The 18590-nt window shown below is 43.2% G+C and overlaps 1 protein-coding gene across 3 annotated transcripts in view; it reads left to right on the forward strand.

The window, feature by feature from the left end:
* The window catches only part of GLP2R (glucagon like peptide 2 receptor), a 201580-nt gene that overhangs the window by 89928 nt on the left and 93062 nt on the right, over nt 1-18590 (forward strand). For all 3 annotated transcript variants that reach the window (XM_068264177.1, XM_068264176.1, XM_068264178.1), the window contains one exon: nt 15238-15327. In XM_068264177.1, the coding sequence (XP_068120278.1) occupies nt 15238-15327 (90 nt within the window). The remainder of the gene's footprint in view (nt 1-15237; nt 15328-18590) is intronic.

The raw sequence follows: 18590 nt of genomic DNA on the forward strand, positions 1-18590 counted from the left end.
GTCCATAATAGGCAATTTGATGATTGCTGATTGTTGTGGACAGCCCGCAGTGTGTGCCTTGTGAATATTGTATGAATAAAGCAATCTTACAAGGCTTCTATTACAGTAAAATGCCTGGCCAAGCATAGCGATCGCCAGTGTCGTGCGTTACACCACCACAGTCAGGGAGCGCAGGAACACGGCAAGAATCTTGTGTCATGTCACATGCAAATGATTCACATCCGATAGATTCTTCTCATTTATTCGGAACAGAGAGAATGAATTCACGAGTGCGCCAGTCAGCACATTGAAGGATAATGCAGTGTTTCCCAACCAGAAAATAGCACACAGGGCACAGGAAGGACTCCGCTCACATAACTGACTTGTTATAAAAGAAAAATAATAGTGTAGTATTTTTCTCCAATATGCTAAAAAGAAAACAATATAAAATATACTCACAAATGTAGGTTGCTGACAAGCAACCACTTTCAAGGCGTTGATAGGCAAACTTGCATTTGCATTTGCCGTTATGAATCATGACTGTGGCTGTCAGACTCCTGCAATGCATTGTGGGACTTGTAGTTTCTTAACAGCTGGAGAGCCACATTTGCCTATCACTATAGGGGAACTTGACCTGTCCCCTCGGGGTAGATTAAGATGTCGCTCTCTGTAAGCAGGAAGAGGGCTACCTCCACCAAAGGTGGACTAGTGATATTTGTATCAGAAACACAGAGGCACCAAAAGGATAAAACAATGTTCAAGAGATACTCACCTCCCCGTAGAGGATTCAACAAGATAAACATTTCAAAAGTATTCTTTAATAATGTACTCCAATGATTGCAACGCGTTTCATGGGATACACCACACTTCCTCAGGCAGTGGAAAAGGAGCAGCTGATCCATTATCAAAGCGAGCATGGCGCCTCCCAGAGGCAAGTACACCGCGGGCAAAGTGGCCATGATTAACAGCGGCTCTTCACACAGGCGCAGTAAGGACGACCTCGAGGTCGGCCTCTGCACCGTGCGGGGGGAAGGCGGAGCGGTCAGCGTGGAACAGTCGGCTGCTAGGGGCTGGAGAAAGCCCCAGGTGAGTAAAGCTTTTTTTATGTTTTGCCTGATGACTCCTTTAATATTGAGGGTACCTCTAGCTACCTAATACTAAGGGGCATGTGTGGTTATCTACGCTGGGCTGCATGGCCGGTGCTTCCATAGAGGCAAAGGGGGCAATTGACCCAGGGGCCCTCAAGGTGCCTCTCCTCCCCTCCAGCTATGGTGACCCATGACAGTGGGAATGCTGTGTGTTTACTCTATATAGGAAAAGTTTGAAGTGGATAAGCACAAAAAATGCTTTTTAGGGGACATACAATGAACAGCTAATGATATTGTGTGATGATAGGGGGATTGGATCTGGCCTGGCAGCCGGCCCAGGGGGGTTGGAAGGGAGGCATCAGGGCAGCCCCCAAGTCCTTTTGCCCCAGGGCCCCATTGTAGTTAGAACTGGCCGGGCAGGGGAAGTGGGGAAGAGGTGACAGCTGGGACAGCCAGCACACTTGTGGTGCAGTTCAGCGGGGTGGGGGTGGGGGGGTGTGTTTCAGGTAGGTGGAGGATGGAGTCTAGGGTGTCAGGACATCTATGCCTATAGGCTCCAGTGATGTAAATCCAGGCCTGCCTGTTTGCATGTATGACCTACTGTATGTTGTATAATCGTGTGCTACCTCTCTGCCACCCCATGTTTACATTTATATGTATCCCTATTTATTGTCCAGTGCCAGAGCCGGATCATCCACAAGGCAATTCTAGGCAGTTGCCTAGGACCTGGAGAGAGTTTAGGGGCCTGGTGGATTCTAGCCCCCAACAATCTTGCAAAAAAAAAAAAAAAAGCCAGGGGATCACCAGTGGGCAAAAACTGATATCGTCCCCAGGGCCCCATTTCAGCTTAACCCTTTTTTGTTCAGCGCTGTGTAATATGTTGGCGCTTTATAAATGCAATAAATAATAAATATCTCTCTTGATGAATTCTCAGGCATTAGTCCAGTATGAAGTCAGAAGATTTGCACCTGTGAATGTTTCCAATCGGTATACATTAGAATAGTTGTTCCTGTTTAGTGCCGGATGCGGCGGGGCTTTAGTGAATCTCTCTAGTGCAGTCAGATGCCGCGGCAGCTTCCTAATATCTCTGCTTGGGAAATTAAGTTAGTAATGCGGCTCCATGGACACAGCATTGATCACACCGCGGGCCTGACTCATCCCGCTATCTGAATTACATGGAGCCAGCGGAGGGCTGAACTCATCCCCGAAGCAGGATAAAAGAATGCGGAGCGGCGCCCGTGGCGGCTCTCGTGTCAGAGAGATGATAACGGGGAGGTTTATGAGCGCACTTTATAGGGTATTAAGGGGAATCAGGATACAAAATAAACAGCAATAGCAGCAATAAGCATGGCAGCCCCAGAGCAGCGATCATTCTCTCTGACGCACGCGAGGCCTCTGTGTTACCGTTACAAACCAACTGTAACTATGCTAAGATAACTTTCTGAATTGTTTGCTTTTAAGGTTTAAATAAAGCTGTTTCGATTTAAAGCAACCCTGAACACCACTTACCTTGCCCAGAGTCCAGCGGTGACTCCTCAGTGGCGAGGGAATGGCAACTCAGCGGACTACTGGGATCAGCATTCCCTACTCACTAGTCTGTCTGGACTCTGGACTGTCCTGTCCACAGAGGCATAGTGAGGACTTTCAGCGCCTAGGGGGCAAAGACAGATTTTGCCTCCCCCTCTAGACAAAATGAATGTGGTCATGCATCAGAATGTGGGTGTGGTCATGGGTGGAGCCAAATGTACAAATGCTGTTTTAATAGCCAATATGAGCCCCCTTTCCCTAATCAGCCAAATGTGCCCCCTTCCACCATTCAGATGGCTATATGTGCCCCCCTTTTTTGCTGATATCGCTTCTACACTCCTCTGCTGAGGGCGCGAGAGAGGCAGGGGTATGTTGGGCGGCCAGTGAGATGCCTTAAGTAATTTCGTTGTGTTACACAATGACAATAAAGTGAATTGAATTGAATTTCACCAACGTGGGAGTGCGGTGGCCGCGCTGCATAGAAGAGAGATCAAGGAATGATTGATAGTCGCTATGTAATTTGTTCATATGGTTTGATCCACAATCAGCCTGCACGGCATCATCTTTACTACTGGCAGACAATAAAAAAACTGGACAGCACCAACTGCCGTAATCCATAACCACACCCACTAACATTGCGATAGGCTAAAAGGCTTGGTTTTTTTAAGATATACATATGCACAGAGGGAGATACTGGTTCCTTGGCAGTTTGAAACAGACACTTTTTTTCCCACAATGCAACAAGATTCACAGGCAGGAAACTGTCAGGACCATCAGGGCCGGATTTAGGCCAAGGCCTGCTAGGCCATGCCCTAGGGCACCACAGGAGCAAGGGCACCAAAGCAGCAGGCTAAACTGGTGCAGCATTTGCAAGCTTGCAAATGCTGTCTGCAATGCAGGGAGTTCAGGCGGGCGCCTGACCATCGTACTTTGCTGCTAGCTGCGTGTGCAGCGGCCACCTTGCTCTCTATGAACGTTAGCGTTGTGGCAGATGGCTATGAACTTAGGCAGCATTGGGACGAAGGGGAAGACTAAGCTTCTGCACTGGAGACGAGCGGAGAAGTGAGTGACCCTGATGGCTGCTGCAGTGTGGAGGCGAGCTGGCTACCTATACTGAAAGGAGTGGGAAAGGGAGGGATTAGGGGAGTCATCTGGCTACCTATACTGGAGGGGGAGGGGTCCTTAGGCTACCTATTCTAGAGGGAAAGGGGGAGGAGGAGTCACCTGGCTACCTATACTGGAGAGGGGGGGGGGGAGTGGGAAAGTGAGGGATTAAGGGAGTCATCTGGCTACCTATACTGGAGGGGTCCTTAGGCTACCTATTCTAGAGGGAAAGGGGGAGGAGGAGTCACCTGGCTAACTATACTGGAGAGGGGGGAGTGGGAAAGGGAGGGATTAAGGGAGTCATCTGGCTACCTATACTGGAGGGGTCCTTAGGCTACCTATTCTAGAGGGAAAGGGGGAGGAGGAGTCACCTGGCTAACTATACTGGAGAGGGGGGGGGGAGTGGGAAAGGGAGGGTTTAAGGGAGTCATCAGGCTACCTATACTAAAGGGAAGGGGGGAGGGGTCATGTGGCTACCTATTCCGGAGGGAAGGGGAGGGGTCATCTCCCTACCTATACTGAAGGGGGGCAGCTGGTAACTGGCCTTGGGCGGTAAACAGAACAAATCCGGCCCTGAGGATCAAGGTCCTTACATCACACTTTGGGAGGGGTTTCATCACAATATCAGCCTCACAGAGCCCCCTGATGATGCATTTGTGAAAAGGTAAAGATTTCTCATGGGAAAGGGGGTATCAGCTACTGATTGGGATGAAGTTCAGTCCTTGGTTACAGTTCCGCTTTCAGCTCTTCCCTGCTCTACATTAGAGAGAGGAAGCGCAATGCGTGAGCAGTTTACACATCTGCTATAAACACACAGGTGGAACGATAAGCTTCATGGTGAAAAATGGTATATTTAAAGCAATCCATGAGAATCAGACAGGCGGATTAGCAGCAGTCTAATCGCCAAAGAATGCACTGAATGTAAACGACAATGGTGTGAGCCATGAAATCCTGCACGTCCCCCCTGTGCAGCCCCCCTTATCTGCCCCTGTATGCTGCACAGGCCGCACTGCTTTCCTGTGTCTCTCTGTACATCATTATGTGCCGGGCATGCCTGCCTTTCTGTGTTCTACATCTATAATGTAAATGGAGTCAGGCAATCACACCGCACATTTCCATAATCCTCCTCTGATTCCCGTACAATGCGGCAGGCAGACCGGAGCAAGCTGCTTAGATTGGAAATAAAGCTGGGAAGAGTTTGTAATAATCCCCTTTTCTTGCTGAATTTCCATGTGGAACGGAGAGATCGCCCAATCTACTCATTGATCTGCTTTGAATAAATCATTATAAACATTATTATATATTATATAGCGGCTGTATAGTGTACTGGTTAAAGGACACCCGAGACGAAAATAAATGAATGAAATAAACAATTGTATCTATCTTCCTTCTCCTAAAAATTACTTTTTAAGGTATTCCAGTTTTATTTTATGTTTAAATCTACTTTTAAAGTTTTTACTGTTTTATTGTTTTTGCTCAATGACACATTCATTGAAGTATGCCAGTCTTTAAATCTATGAATTATTGACCATTTTTATCTCTTTCCTGCTCTCAGAAGCCATTTTCTGCTAGGAAAGTGTTTTATAGTTTGAATCTCTTATCAGTGAGGGTCACACTGTAGTCACTTCCTGTCTGAGTCAGGACTGAGTCAGCCACTTACATACCTGATATTTAACTCTTTCAGGCAGAGAAAGAAAAAAAGGAACACAGCCTAGTTATTTGTGTTCTAAGCACTGTACATACACATGTCTATCTCATCATGTCACATGTCACCTCGGGTATCCTTTAAGGACTCTGCCTCTGACTCAACGGACCGGGATTCAAATCTCAGCTCTTCCTGTTCAGTAAGGGAAGGTGCACACATAACATAACATGAAAGGCTGCGTTTTAAGTCATGTGCGGGTTTTTTTGTGTGTGCATTTTTGCTGTGTTTTTACTGCGTTTTGGTGCGTTTGCGTATTGTTTTTACCACAGTTCCTCATACACACCTTGTTTAACAGACATTCATCTGCAGATCAGATCCACCAGTATGGATCTTTGGATCTGCAGATGATTGTCTGATCTGCTGATGAAGGTCTGTTAAACAAGGTGTGTTTGAGATCTGCAGATATCATAGACTATAAATGCAATTTGCAGGAATGGATCTTTTGCAGGAACTGATCTTTTGCAGATACTGATCTGTTGCATGTGTACAGCATCTTTGTGTGCAGCTCTTGCAAAGATTTATATCTGATGGGGAGTTCAGCTCCATAGAATAGACTGTGTAGAGTATGGCTCTCATACTACATAGAAGGGGGTAAAATTGGTCTAAGATCTTTCATTAATCTTCCAAGTGTGTACACACCAGAACTCGCTGCATGCATGCTTTGTATTAATGCCTATGTCCAGCCTCCATTGCAGTTCACATTATAAAGCATTTATGCAGCTGACCACTGTGAACCTAGCCTGAGGCCACATACACACATCAGACCATAGTCTTTGGAAAATGAAAGATCACAGACCAATCTTACCACCCTTCCATGTAGTATGAGATCCATAGGCCACATACAGACATCAGACCATAGTCTTTGGAAAATGAAAGATCACAGACCAATCTTACCACCCTTCATGTAGTATGAGAGCCATACCTACACAGTCTATTCTATGGAGCTGAACTCCCCATCAGAAAACAATCTTTGCAAGATGCTGCACACACAGATGCTGTACAGACACAAAAGATCAGTATTTGCAAAAGATCTGTTCCTGCCAAAAATCCATTCCTGCAAATTGCAATGATAGTCTATGAGATCTGCAGATCATCATACACACATGATTTAACTGACAATCATCTGCAGATCAAGCAATCATCTGCAGATCTGAAAATCCATCCTGGTGGATCTGATCTGCAGATGAATGTCTGTTAAACATTGTACCATGTATGGCCACCACTAGATTGTCAATTTATTAACCACTTAACGACCAGCTAACGCCGATAGGCGGTGCCTGGTCGTTAGTGGTATAGCATGGAAACGGCCGTTCGTACGAGTGGCCTTTCCATGCCAGTTCACGGAGGGTGCCTCCGTGAACAGTGTGCGAGCCGCCGATCGCGGCTCACACACGTAATGTAAATACGCGGGGAAGAAATCCCCGCTGTTTACATCATACGGCGCTGCTAGATCGGCGATCCCCGGCCTCTGATTGGCCGGGGATCGCCGGCATCTGATAGGCTAAAGCCTATTCTACAATGCGCAGGACGGATATCCGACCTGCGCATCTACGGGTAAGAGGGAGAGGGAGGGAACTGCGGAGAGGGCGGAAAACGCTGCGGAGGTGGGCTTTGAGGAGCCCCCCCCCCCGCTACTCACTAATGGCCGGCGGCGATCAGACTCCCCCTGCAGGACATCCCCCTAGTGGGGAAAAAAGGGGGGAAGTCTGATCGCCTGGCCACAATCCTGATCGGTGCTGTGGGCTGTAGAGCACACGCAGCACCGATCATTAGAAATTGCCTTGGTCCTTATACACACTCTAGCAATCATTATTGGGGAAAAAGTGAACATAGGTGTGTGGTACATTGGTCGTATTTTTGAAATGTTACAATCAGTCAGAAAAATTGATTGCAATTCTTGAATTTAATAGATATTTAAAAAATTGTATGGTGTGTGGCCACCTTAATGCCGGGCATACACGGCTCGTTTTATGCATCGGATCGAGCCGGGGGCTCGATGCCGGCGCATCCCTGCTCATCCGCGCGTGCTCGCGGATCGATTGCCGCTCGTCCCCGGCGGCGCTTCCTTATCACCGCTCGATTCCCTGCCATTGTCCGCCGGCAGGAATCGAGCGGGTGCGGGTCGAGCGGCATGATTGGGCCAGCTGAATATTATTAGCTGGCCGGATCAGCTGGTCGATACACGGTACAGAAATGTACAGTGTATCCCCAGCATTAGACAGAGGATTTTTTAGTTCAGTCACTCCTGCCCTTGAAATGCAGGAACTTTGCAAACCTCACACTGCAAGCCTCAGTCTTTTCCATCTCACACTATAGTCAGAGTGTATACTGTAGCTCTGACACATTTTGTGCAGCTATACACTATATAGCTGTATACTGTAGCTCTGACACATTTTGTGCAGCTATACACTATATAGCTGTATACTGTAGCTCTGACATATTTTGTGCAGCTATACACTATATAGCTGTATACTGTAGCTCTGACACATTTTGTGCAGCTATACACTATATAGCTGTATACTGTAGCTCTGACATATTTTGTGCAGCTATACACTATATAGCTGTATACTGTAGCTCTGACACATTTTGTGCAGCTATACACTATATAGCTGTATACTGTAGCTCTGACACATTTTGTGCAGCTATACACTATATAGCTGTATACTGTAGCTCTGACACATTTTGTGCAGCTATACACTATATAGCTGTATACTGTAGCTCTGACATATTTTGTGCAGCTATACACTATATAGCTGTATACTGTAGCTCTGACACATTTTGTGCAGCTATACACTATATAGCTGTATACTGTAGCTCTGACATATTTTGTGCAGCTATACACTATATAGCTGTATACTGTAGCTCTGACACATTTTGTGCAGCTATACACTATATAGCTGTATACTGTAGCTCTGACACATTTTGTGCAGCTATACACTATATAGTTGTATACTGTAGCTCTGACACATTTTGTGCAGCTATACACTATATAGCTGTATACTGTAGCTCTGACATATTTTGTGCAGCTATACACTATATAGCTGTATACTGTAGCTCTGACACATTTTGTGCAGCTATACACTATATAGCTGTATACTGTAGCTCTGACATATTTTGTGCAGCTATACACTATATAGCTGTATACTGTAGCTCTGACACATTTTGTGCAGCTATACACTATATAGCTGTATACTGTAGCTCTGACACATTTTGTGCAGCTATACACTATATAGCTGTATACTGTAGCTCTGACACATTTTGTGCAGCTATACACTATATAGCTGTATACTGTAGCTCTGACATATTTTGTGCAGCTATACACTATATAGCTGTATACTGTAGCTCTGACACATTTTGTGCAGCTATACACTATATAGTTGTATACTGTAGCTCTGACACATTTTGTGCAGCTATACACTATATAGCTGTATACTGTAGCTCTGACATATTTTGTGCAGCTATACACTATATAGCTGTATACTGTAGCTCTGACACATTTTGTGCAGCTATACACTATATAGCTGTATACTGTAGCTCTGACACATTTTGTGCAGCTATACACTATATAGCTGTATACTGTAGCTCTGACACATTTTGTGCAGCTATACACTATATAGTTGTATACTGTAGCTCTGACACATTTTGTGCAGCTATACACTATATAGCTGTATACTGTAGCTCTGACACATTTTGTGCAGCTATACACTATATAGCTGTATACTGTAGCTCTGACACATTTTGTGCAGCTATACACTATATAGCTGTATACTGTAGCTCTGACACATTTTGTGCAGCTATACACTATATAGTTGTATACTGTAGCTCTGACACATTTTGTGCAGCTATACACTATATAGCTGTATACTGTAGCTCTGACATATTTTGTGCAGCTATACACTATATAGCTGTATACTGTAGCTCTGACACATTTTGTGCAGCTATACACTATATAGCTGTATACTGTAGCTCTGACATATTTTGTGCAGCTATACACTATATAGCTGTATACTGTAGCTCTGACACATTTTGTGCAGCTATACACTATATAGCTGTATACTGTAGCTCTGACACATTTTGTGCAGCTATACACTATATAGCTGTATACTGTAGCTCTGACACATTTTGTGCAGCTATACACTATATAGCTGTATACTGTAGCTCTGACATATTTTGTGCAGCTATACACTATATAGCTGTATACTGTAGCTCTGACACATTTTGTGCAGCTATACACTATATAGTTGTATACTGTAGCTCTGACACATTTTGTGCAGCTATACACTATATAGCTGTATACTGTAGCTCTGACATATTTTGTGCAGCTATACACTATATAGCTGTATACTGTAGCTCTGACACATTTTGTGCAGCTATACACTATATAGCTGTATACTGTAGCTCTGACACATTTTGTGCAGCTATACACTATATAGCTGTATACTGTAGCTCTGACACATTTTGTGCAGCTATACACTATATAGTTGTATACTGTAGCTCTGACACATTTTGTGCAGCTATACACTATATAGCTGTATACTGTAGCTCTGACACATTTTGTGCAGCTATACACTATATAGCTGTATACTGTAGCTCTGACATATTTTGTGCAGCTATACACTATATAGCTGTATACTGTAGCTCTGACACATTTTGTGCAGCTATACACTATATAGCTGTATACTGTAGCTCTGACACATTTTGTGCAGCTATACACTATATAGCTGTATACTGTAGCTCTGACACATTTTGTGCAGCTATACACTATATAGTTGTATACTGTAGCTCTGACATATTTTGTGCAGCTATACACTATATAGCTGTATACTGTAGCTCTGACACATTTTGTGCAGCTATACACTATATAGCTGTATACTGTAGCTCTGACACATTTTGTGCAGCTATACACTATATAGCTGTATACTGTAGCTCTGACACATTTTGTGCAGCTATACACTATATAGCTGTATACTGTAGCTCTGACACATTTTGTGCAGCTATACACTATATAGCTGTATACTGTAGCTCTGACATATTTTGTGCAGCTATACACTATATAGCTGTATACTGTAGCTCTGACACATTTTGTGCAGCTATACACTATATAGCTGTATACTGTAGCTCTGACACATTTTGTGCAGCTATACACTATATAGTTGTATACTGTAGCTCTGACACATTTTGTGCAGCTATACACTATATAGCTGTATACTGTAGCTCTGACACATTTTGTGCAGCTATACACTATATAGCTGTATACTGTAGCTCTGACATATTTTGTGCAGCTATACACTATATAGCTGTATACTGTAGCTCTGACATATTTTGTGCAGCTATACACTATATAGCTGTATACTGTAGCTCTGACACATTTTGTGCAGCTATACACTATATAGCTGTATACTGTAGCTCTGACACATTTTGTGCAGCTATACACTATATAGTTGTATACTGTAGCTCTGACACATTTTGTGCAGCTATACACTATATAGCTGTATACTGTAGCTCTGACACATTTTGTGCAGCTATACACTATATAGCTGTATACTGTAGCTCTGACACATTTTGTGCAGCTATACACTATATAGTTGTATACTGTAGCTCTGACACATTTTGTGCAGCTATACACTATATAGTTGTATACTGTAGCTCTGACACATTTTGTGCAGCTATACACTATATAGCTGTATACTGTAGCTCTGACACATTTTGTGCAGCTATACACTATATAGTTGTATACTGTAGCTCTGACACATTTTGTGCAGCTATACACTATATAGCTGTATACTGTAGCTCTGACACATTTTGTGCAGCTATACACTATATAGCTGTATACTGTAGCTCTGACACATTTTGTGCAGCTATACACTATATAGCTGTATACTGTAGCTCTGACACATTTTGTGCAGCTATACACTATATAGCTGTATACTGTAGCTCTGACACATTTTGTGCAGCTATACACTATATAGCTGTATACTGTAGCTCTGACACATTTTGTGCAGCTATACACTATATAGTTGTATACTGTAGCTCTGACACATTTTGTGCAGCTATACACTATATAGCTGTATACTGTAGCTCTGACACATTTTGTGCAGCTATACACTATATAGCTGTATACTGTAGCTCTGACACATTTTGTGCAGCTATACACTATATAGTTGTATACTGTAGCTCTGACACATTTTGTGCAGCTATACACTATATAGCTGTATACTGTAGCTCTGACACATTTTGTGCAGCTATACACTATATAGTTGTATACTGTAGCTCTGACACATTTTGTGCAGCTATACACTATATAGTTGTATACTGTAGCTCTGACACATTTTGTGCAGCTATACACTATATAGCTGTATACTGTAGCTCTGACACATTTTGTGCAGCTATACACTATATAGTTGTATACTGTAGCTCTGACACATTTTGTGCAGCTATACACTATATAGCTGTATACTGTAGCTCTGACACATTTTGTGCAGCTATACACTATATAGTTGTATACTGTAGCTCTGACACATTTTGTGCAGCTATACACTATATAGTTGTATACTGTAGCTCTGACACATTTTGTGCAGCTATACACTATATAGTTGTATACTGTAGCTCTGACACATTTTGTGCAGCTATACACTATCTAGCTGTATACTGTAGCTCTGACACATTTTGTGCAGCTATACACTATATAGCTGTATACTGTAGCTCTGACACATTTTGTGCAGCTATACACTATATAGCTGTATACTGTAGCTCTGACACATTTTGTGCAGCTATACACTATATAGCTGTATACTGTAGCTCTGACATATTTTGTGCAGCTATACACTATATAGCTGTATACTGTAGCTCTGACATATTTTGTGCAGCTATACACTATATAGCTGTATACTGTAGCTCTGACACATTTTGTGCAGCTATACACTATATAGTTGTATACTGTAGCTCTGACACATTTTGTGCAGCTATACACTATATAGCTGTATACTGTAGCTCTGACACATTTTGTGCAGCTATACACTATATAGCTGTATACTGTAGCTCTGACATATTTTGTGCAGCTATACACTATCTAGCTGTATACTGTAGCTCTGACACATTTTGTGCAGCTATACACTATATAGCTGTATACTGTAGCTCTGACACATTTTGTGCAGCTATACACTATATAGCTGTATACTGTAGCTCTGACACATTTTGTGCAGCTATACACTATATAGTTGTATACTGTAGCTCTGACACATTTTGTGCAGCTATACACTATATAGCTGTATACTGTAGCTCTGACACATTTTGTGCAGCTATACACTATATAGTTGTATACTGTAGCTCTGACACATTTTGTGCAGCTATACACTATATAGTTGTATACTGTAGCTCTGACACATTTTGTGCAGCTATACACTATCTAGCTGTATACTGTAGCTCTGACACATTTTGTGCAGCTATACACTATATAGCTGTATACTGTAGCTCTGACACATTTTGTGCAGCTATACACTATATAGCTGTATACTGTAGCTCTGACACATTTTGTGCAGCTATACACTATATAGCTGTATACTGTAGCTCTGACATATTTTGTGCAGCTATACACTATATAGCTGTATACTGTAGCTCTGACATATTTTGTGCAGCTATACACTATATAGCTGTATACTGTAGCTCTGACACATTTTGTGCAGCTATACACTATATAGTTGTATACTGTAGCTCTGACACATTTTGTGCAGCTATACACTATATAGCTGTATACTGTAGCTCTGACACATTTTGTGCAGCTATACACTATATAGCTGTATACTGTAGCTCTGACATATTTTGTGCAGCTATACACTATATAGCTGTATACTGTAGCTCTGACATATTTTGTGCAGCTATACACTATATAGCTGTATACTGTAGCTCTGACACATTTTGTGCAGCTATACACTATATAGCTGTATACTGTAGCTCTGACACATTTTGTGCAGCTATACACTATATAGTTGTATACTGTAGCTCTGACACATTTTGTGCAGCTATACACTATATAGCTGTATACTGTAGCTCTGACACATTTTGTGCAGCTATACACTATATAGCTGTATACTGTAGCTCTGACACATTTTGTGCAGCTATACACTATATAGTTGTATACTGTAGCTCTGACACATTTTGTGCAGCTATACACTATATAGTTGTATACTGTAGCTCTGACACATTTTGTGCAGCTATACACTATATAGCTGTATACTGTAGCTCTGACACATTTTGTGCAGCTATACACTATATAGTTGTATACTGTAGCTCTGACACATTTTGTGCAGCTATACACTATATAGCTGTATACTGTAGCTCTGACACATTTTGTGCAGCTATACACTATATATCTGTATACTGTAGCTCTGACACATTTTGTGCAGCTATACACTATATAGCTGTATACTGTAGCTCTGACACATTTTGTGCAGCTATACACTATATAGCTGTATACTGTAGCTCTGACACATTTTGTGCAGCTATACACTATATAGCTGTATACTGTAGCTCTGACACATTTTGTGCAGCTATACACTATATAGTTGTATACTGTAGCTCTGACACATTTTGTGCAGCTATACACTATATAGCTGTATACTGTAGCTCTGACACATTTTGTGCAGCTATACACTATATAGCTGTATACTGTAGCTCTGACACATTTTGTGCAGCTATACACTATATAGTTGTATACTGTAGCTCTGACACATTTTGTGCAGCTATACACTATATAGCTGTATACTGTAGCTCTGACACATTTTGTGCAGCTATACACTATATAGTTGTATACTGTAGCTCTGACACATTTTGTGCAGCTATACACTATATAGTTGTATACTGTAGCTCTGACACATTTTGTGCAGCTATACACTATATAGCTGTATACTGTAGCTCTGACACATTTTGTGCAGCTATACACTATATAGTTGTATACTGTAGCTCTGACACATTTTGTGCAGCTATACACTATATAGCTGTATACTGTAGCTCTGACACATTTTGTGCAGCTATACACTATATAGTTGTATACTGTAGCTCTGACACATTTTGTGCAGCTATACACTATATAGTTGTATACTGTAGCTCTGACACATTTTGTGCAGCTATACACTATATAGTTGTATACTGTAGCTCTGACACATTTTGTGCAGCTATACACTATCTAGCTGTATACTGTAGCTCTGACACATTTTGTGCAGCTATACACTATATAGCTGTATACTGTAGCTCTGACACATTTTGTGCAGCTATACACTATATAGCTGTATACTGTAGCTCTGACACATTTTGTGCAGCTATACACTATATAGCTGTATACTGTAGCTCTGACACATTTTGTGCAGCTATACACTATATAGCTGTATACTGTAGCTCTGACACATTTTGTGCAGCTATACACTATATAGCTGTATACTGTAGCTCTGACACATTTTGTGCAGCTATACACTATATAGCTGTATACTGTAGCTCTGACACATTTTGTGCAGCTATACACTATATAGCTGTATACTGTAGCTCTGACACATTTTGTGCAGCTATACACTATATAGCTGTATACTGTAGCTCTGACATATTTTGTGCAGCTATACACTATCTAGCTGTATACTGTAGCTCTGACACATTTTGTGCAGCTATACACTATATAGCTGTATACTGTAGCTCTGACACATTTTGTGCAGCTATACACTATATAGCTGTATACTGTAGCTCTGACACATTTTGTGCAGCTATACACTCTGACTAACGTATGAAAATGGAAATGGCAAAATAAATTATTTATTTTGTTATTTACTGTATTATATCACTTTGTTTCAGGTGTGTTCTGCAATGGGACATTTGACCAGTATGCCTGTTGGCCGTTCTCTGCCCCTGGAAATATCTCGGTGCCCTGTCCGTGGTATGAAGGTATGGTGGGGGGGTTCTGCATTACATTGTGTTTCATTAGTTGTCTGTGTCCCTGTCTTCTGCTTAAAGGAGTCATCAGGGGGATATGAGGACAATAAGTGCTACTTACCCGGGGCTTCGTCCAGCCCCAAGCTCCCAGCATGTCCCACGCCGCAGCTCCGCGGTGAGCCGTTCGCCTGTGAAGCTTCCCGGTCCCCGGCGATGATGTCAGGCCATCCTGGAGGTCGGCCTGTACTGCGCCTGCGTAAGCGGCGCTGTCAATTACCGACACGTGGACTGGAGCGTACTGCGCAGATGCAATAGTTCCGCGCCTGCGCAGTACGCTGCAGCGAGGGACATGCTGGGAGCTTGGGGCTGGACGAAGCCCCGGGTAAGTAGCACTTATTGTCCTCATATCCCCCTGATGACTCCTTTAAATTCCCTAATTCCCTATAGTGTAAGGCTATATTAACAGTGATGTGTTGCCTCAGACAATATGCAGTGCACTTATATTTTTAATATTTTTTTTTAATATTATAATTGTAAAAATTGTAAAATGTAAAATGTGTGCAAACATAGAGAAATAAGAAGTATGTGTCTTTCAGAGTAAAATGAGCCACAAATTACCTTTCTCCTATGTTGCTGTCACTTACAGCAGGTAAACCAAGATTGTGACAGCGCTCCTCTTCTTATGATCTGCGACATTAGAAAGGAAGGCTCCACATAGTGCGTTACTGTAAAAATGATATTGCAATAAGCATGCAGCCACCCTCGCGTGCAATGTGAATAGCCGTGCTCCACTCTGTGTCTCAAACCACAAACACCCCTTCAATATAGCAGCTCACCAGATTGACACCAGATTGTTCCCCTGACACCGACATCCTTTAGTAAAGGACAACGTTGGTTGTCTGTTGTATCAAGAATAAAAGCCTTGCTGAGAATCCCCCAGGAAGAGATGGACTAGTCCAAAACCTGTCACTTCTGTCAGATTTCTACTACTTACCATAAGTGACAGCAACATAGGAGAAAAATAATTTATGGCTCATTTTACTCTGAAAAAAACGTACTTCTTATTTGTCTATGTTTGCATGTATTTTAAATTTAAAAAAATTTCGCCATAGTGCCCCTTTAACCACCCTGGCGTTTTATTAAGATCGCCAGGGCGGCTGCGGGAGGGTTTTTTTTAAATAAAAAAGAAAACTATTTCATGCAGCCAACTGAAAGTTGGCTGCATGAAAGCCCACTAGAGGGCGCTCCGGAGGCGTTCTTCCGATCGCCTCCGGCGCCCAGAATAAACAAGGAAGGCCGCAATGAGCGGCCTTCCTTGTTTTGCTTACATCGTCGCCATAGCGACGAGCGGAGTGACGTCATGGACGTCAGCCGGCGTCCTGACGTCAGCCGCCTCCGATCCAGCCCTTAGCGCTGGCCGGAACTTTTTGTTCCGGCTAAGCTGGGCTCAGGCGGCTGGGGGGACCCTCTTTCGCCGCTGCTCGCGGCGGATCGCCGCAGAGCGACGGCGATCAGGCAGCACACGCGGCTGGCAAAGTGCCGGCTGCGTGTGCTGCTCTTTATTTGATGAAAACCGGCCCAGCAGGGCCTGAGCGGCAGCCTCCGGCGGTGATGGACGAGCTGAGCTTGTCCATACCGCCCGGCTGGTTAATGGTTCATTCACATTGGTGATTAGAAGTGCGGTGCGACGCATAACGCAATGCATGCACTGTGATACCGCATAAAATGAGTGTAAACAGTGGCAGTGAAGCATACCTTCTATGTACTGTATGCTTCACTACATGCATTTCACCACATTTGTAACATGCAGGGAGACATTTACCCACTGTGCTATCCTGCTCTTACAGTGAACACAATGCAACTCTCCACTGTGAAGGTAGCCTCAGTGAAAAGAAAATCTTGGGGGGGGGTAATAGGTGGGGCAGGTCTGCAGGAAGCTGCACTGCTACTCTCCAGCAGGGGCGGACCTACCATGAAGCTACCTGAATCACATGACTCAGGTGGCACAATCTATGGGGTGGCGTTTGACAAACAGTTTAGGCCACTTGGCACCTTCCTCCTCTCCGCTTTCCTGCCTGCTTTCCTGGCACACACACTACCCTCCTCATCCAGGCATCCCCGAATCCCCATCCTCATTTGACTGGTGGTACTTGCCGCCCCTCCCTATGACATCATAAGCTGGGGAGGTGTCGCCTCTTATCGAGACATGCTACGGTAGAACCCCCATCATTGGCGAGAAATCACCATGGCCAGTAAAAGGGGAAGCTTTGGCACGTGACCAATCAGAGGGGCGGGGGTGCTGGCACCAGACCAGCCAATCACAGCCGCCTGCTGCTCCTTTTGCTAACCTGTGCCGGTGGTCTCATGGGGTGTGACCACGGCACCGTTATTGGGCCAATCACTGCACTTGAGTGCAGTGGTTGGCCCAATGACAGTTCCGTGGTCACACCTGCAAGACCATCAGACCAGATAGCAAAAGGAGCAGCAAGCTGCTATGATTGGCTGGTCTGGTGCCAGCATCCCCTCCTTATTGGTCACATGCCAAAGCTTCCCCTCTGACTGGCCATGGTCCCTCGCCGGTGACGGGGTTTATATGGGGGTATATATGATACAAGGTGTATATGATGGGGAGATAGATATATATATATATAGCATATATATATATATATATATATATATATATATATAGCATATATATATATATATATATATATATAGCATATATATATATATATATATATATATATATATATATATATATATATATATATATATATATATATATATATATAGCGGGAACCGAAACTTTGGGCAGTCTTGTTAATTGTCATGATTTTCCTGTATAATCAGAATCAGAATCTTTATTTTCGCCAAGCACGACTGGGTCGTGCCCGGAATTGGTTTTGGCACGTACAGGATGCAAGTAGTATAGGGCACACAGAATGCATCAGAAGGATCAACAACACTATATCACACATTTACATACAGAGAAAGCAGGATAGGGCACACAGAAAACATACGAAGGATCAACAACACTATATCACACATTACATACAGAGAAAGCATACAATCGAAAAAAACGCGCAGTTCTTCTATAATTACAAAATCACGTTATAGTGGGGAGTGCGTGGAGAGAGTTCAGTGAGTTCACAGCTGAGGGGAAGAAGCTGTTTCTGTGTCTGGTGGTCCTGGTGTAGATGGACCGATACCTCCGGCCCAAAGGGAGCTGGCTGAATAACCGGTTTCCTGGGTGTGAGGGGTCATTTGCAATCCTC

The sequence above is a fragment of the Hyperolius riggenbachi genome, chromosome 12 (assembly GCF_040937935.1).
Source record: "Hyperolius riggenbachi isolate aHypRig1 chromosome 12, aHypRig1.pri, whole genome shotgun sequence".
Lineage (NCBI taxonomy): Eukaryota > Metazoa > Chordata > Amphibia > Anura > Hyperoliidae > Hyperolius > Hyperolius riggenbachi.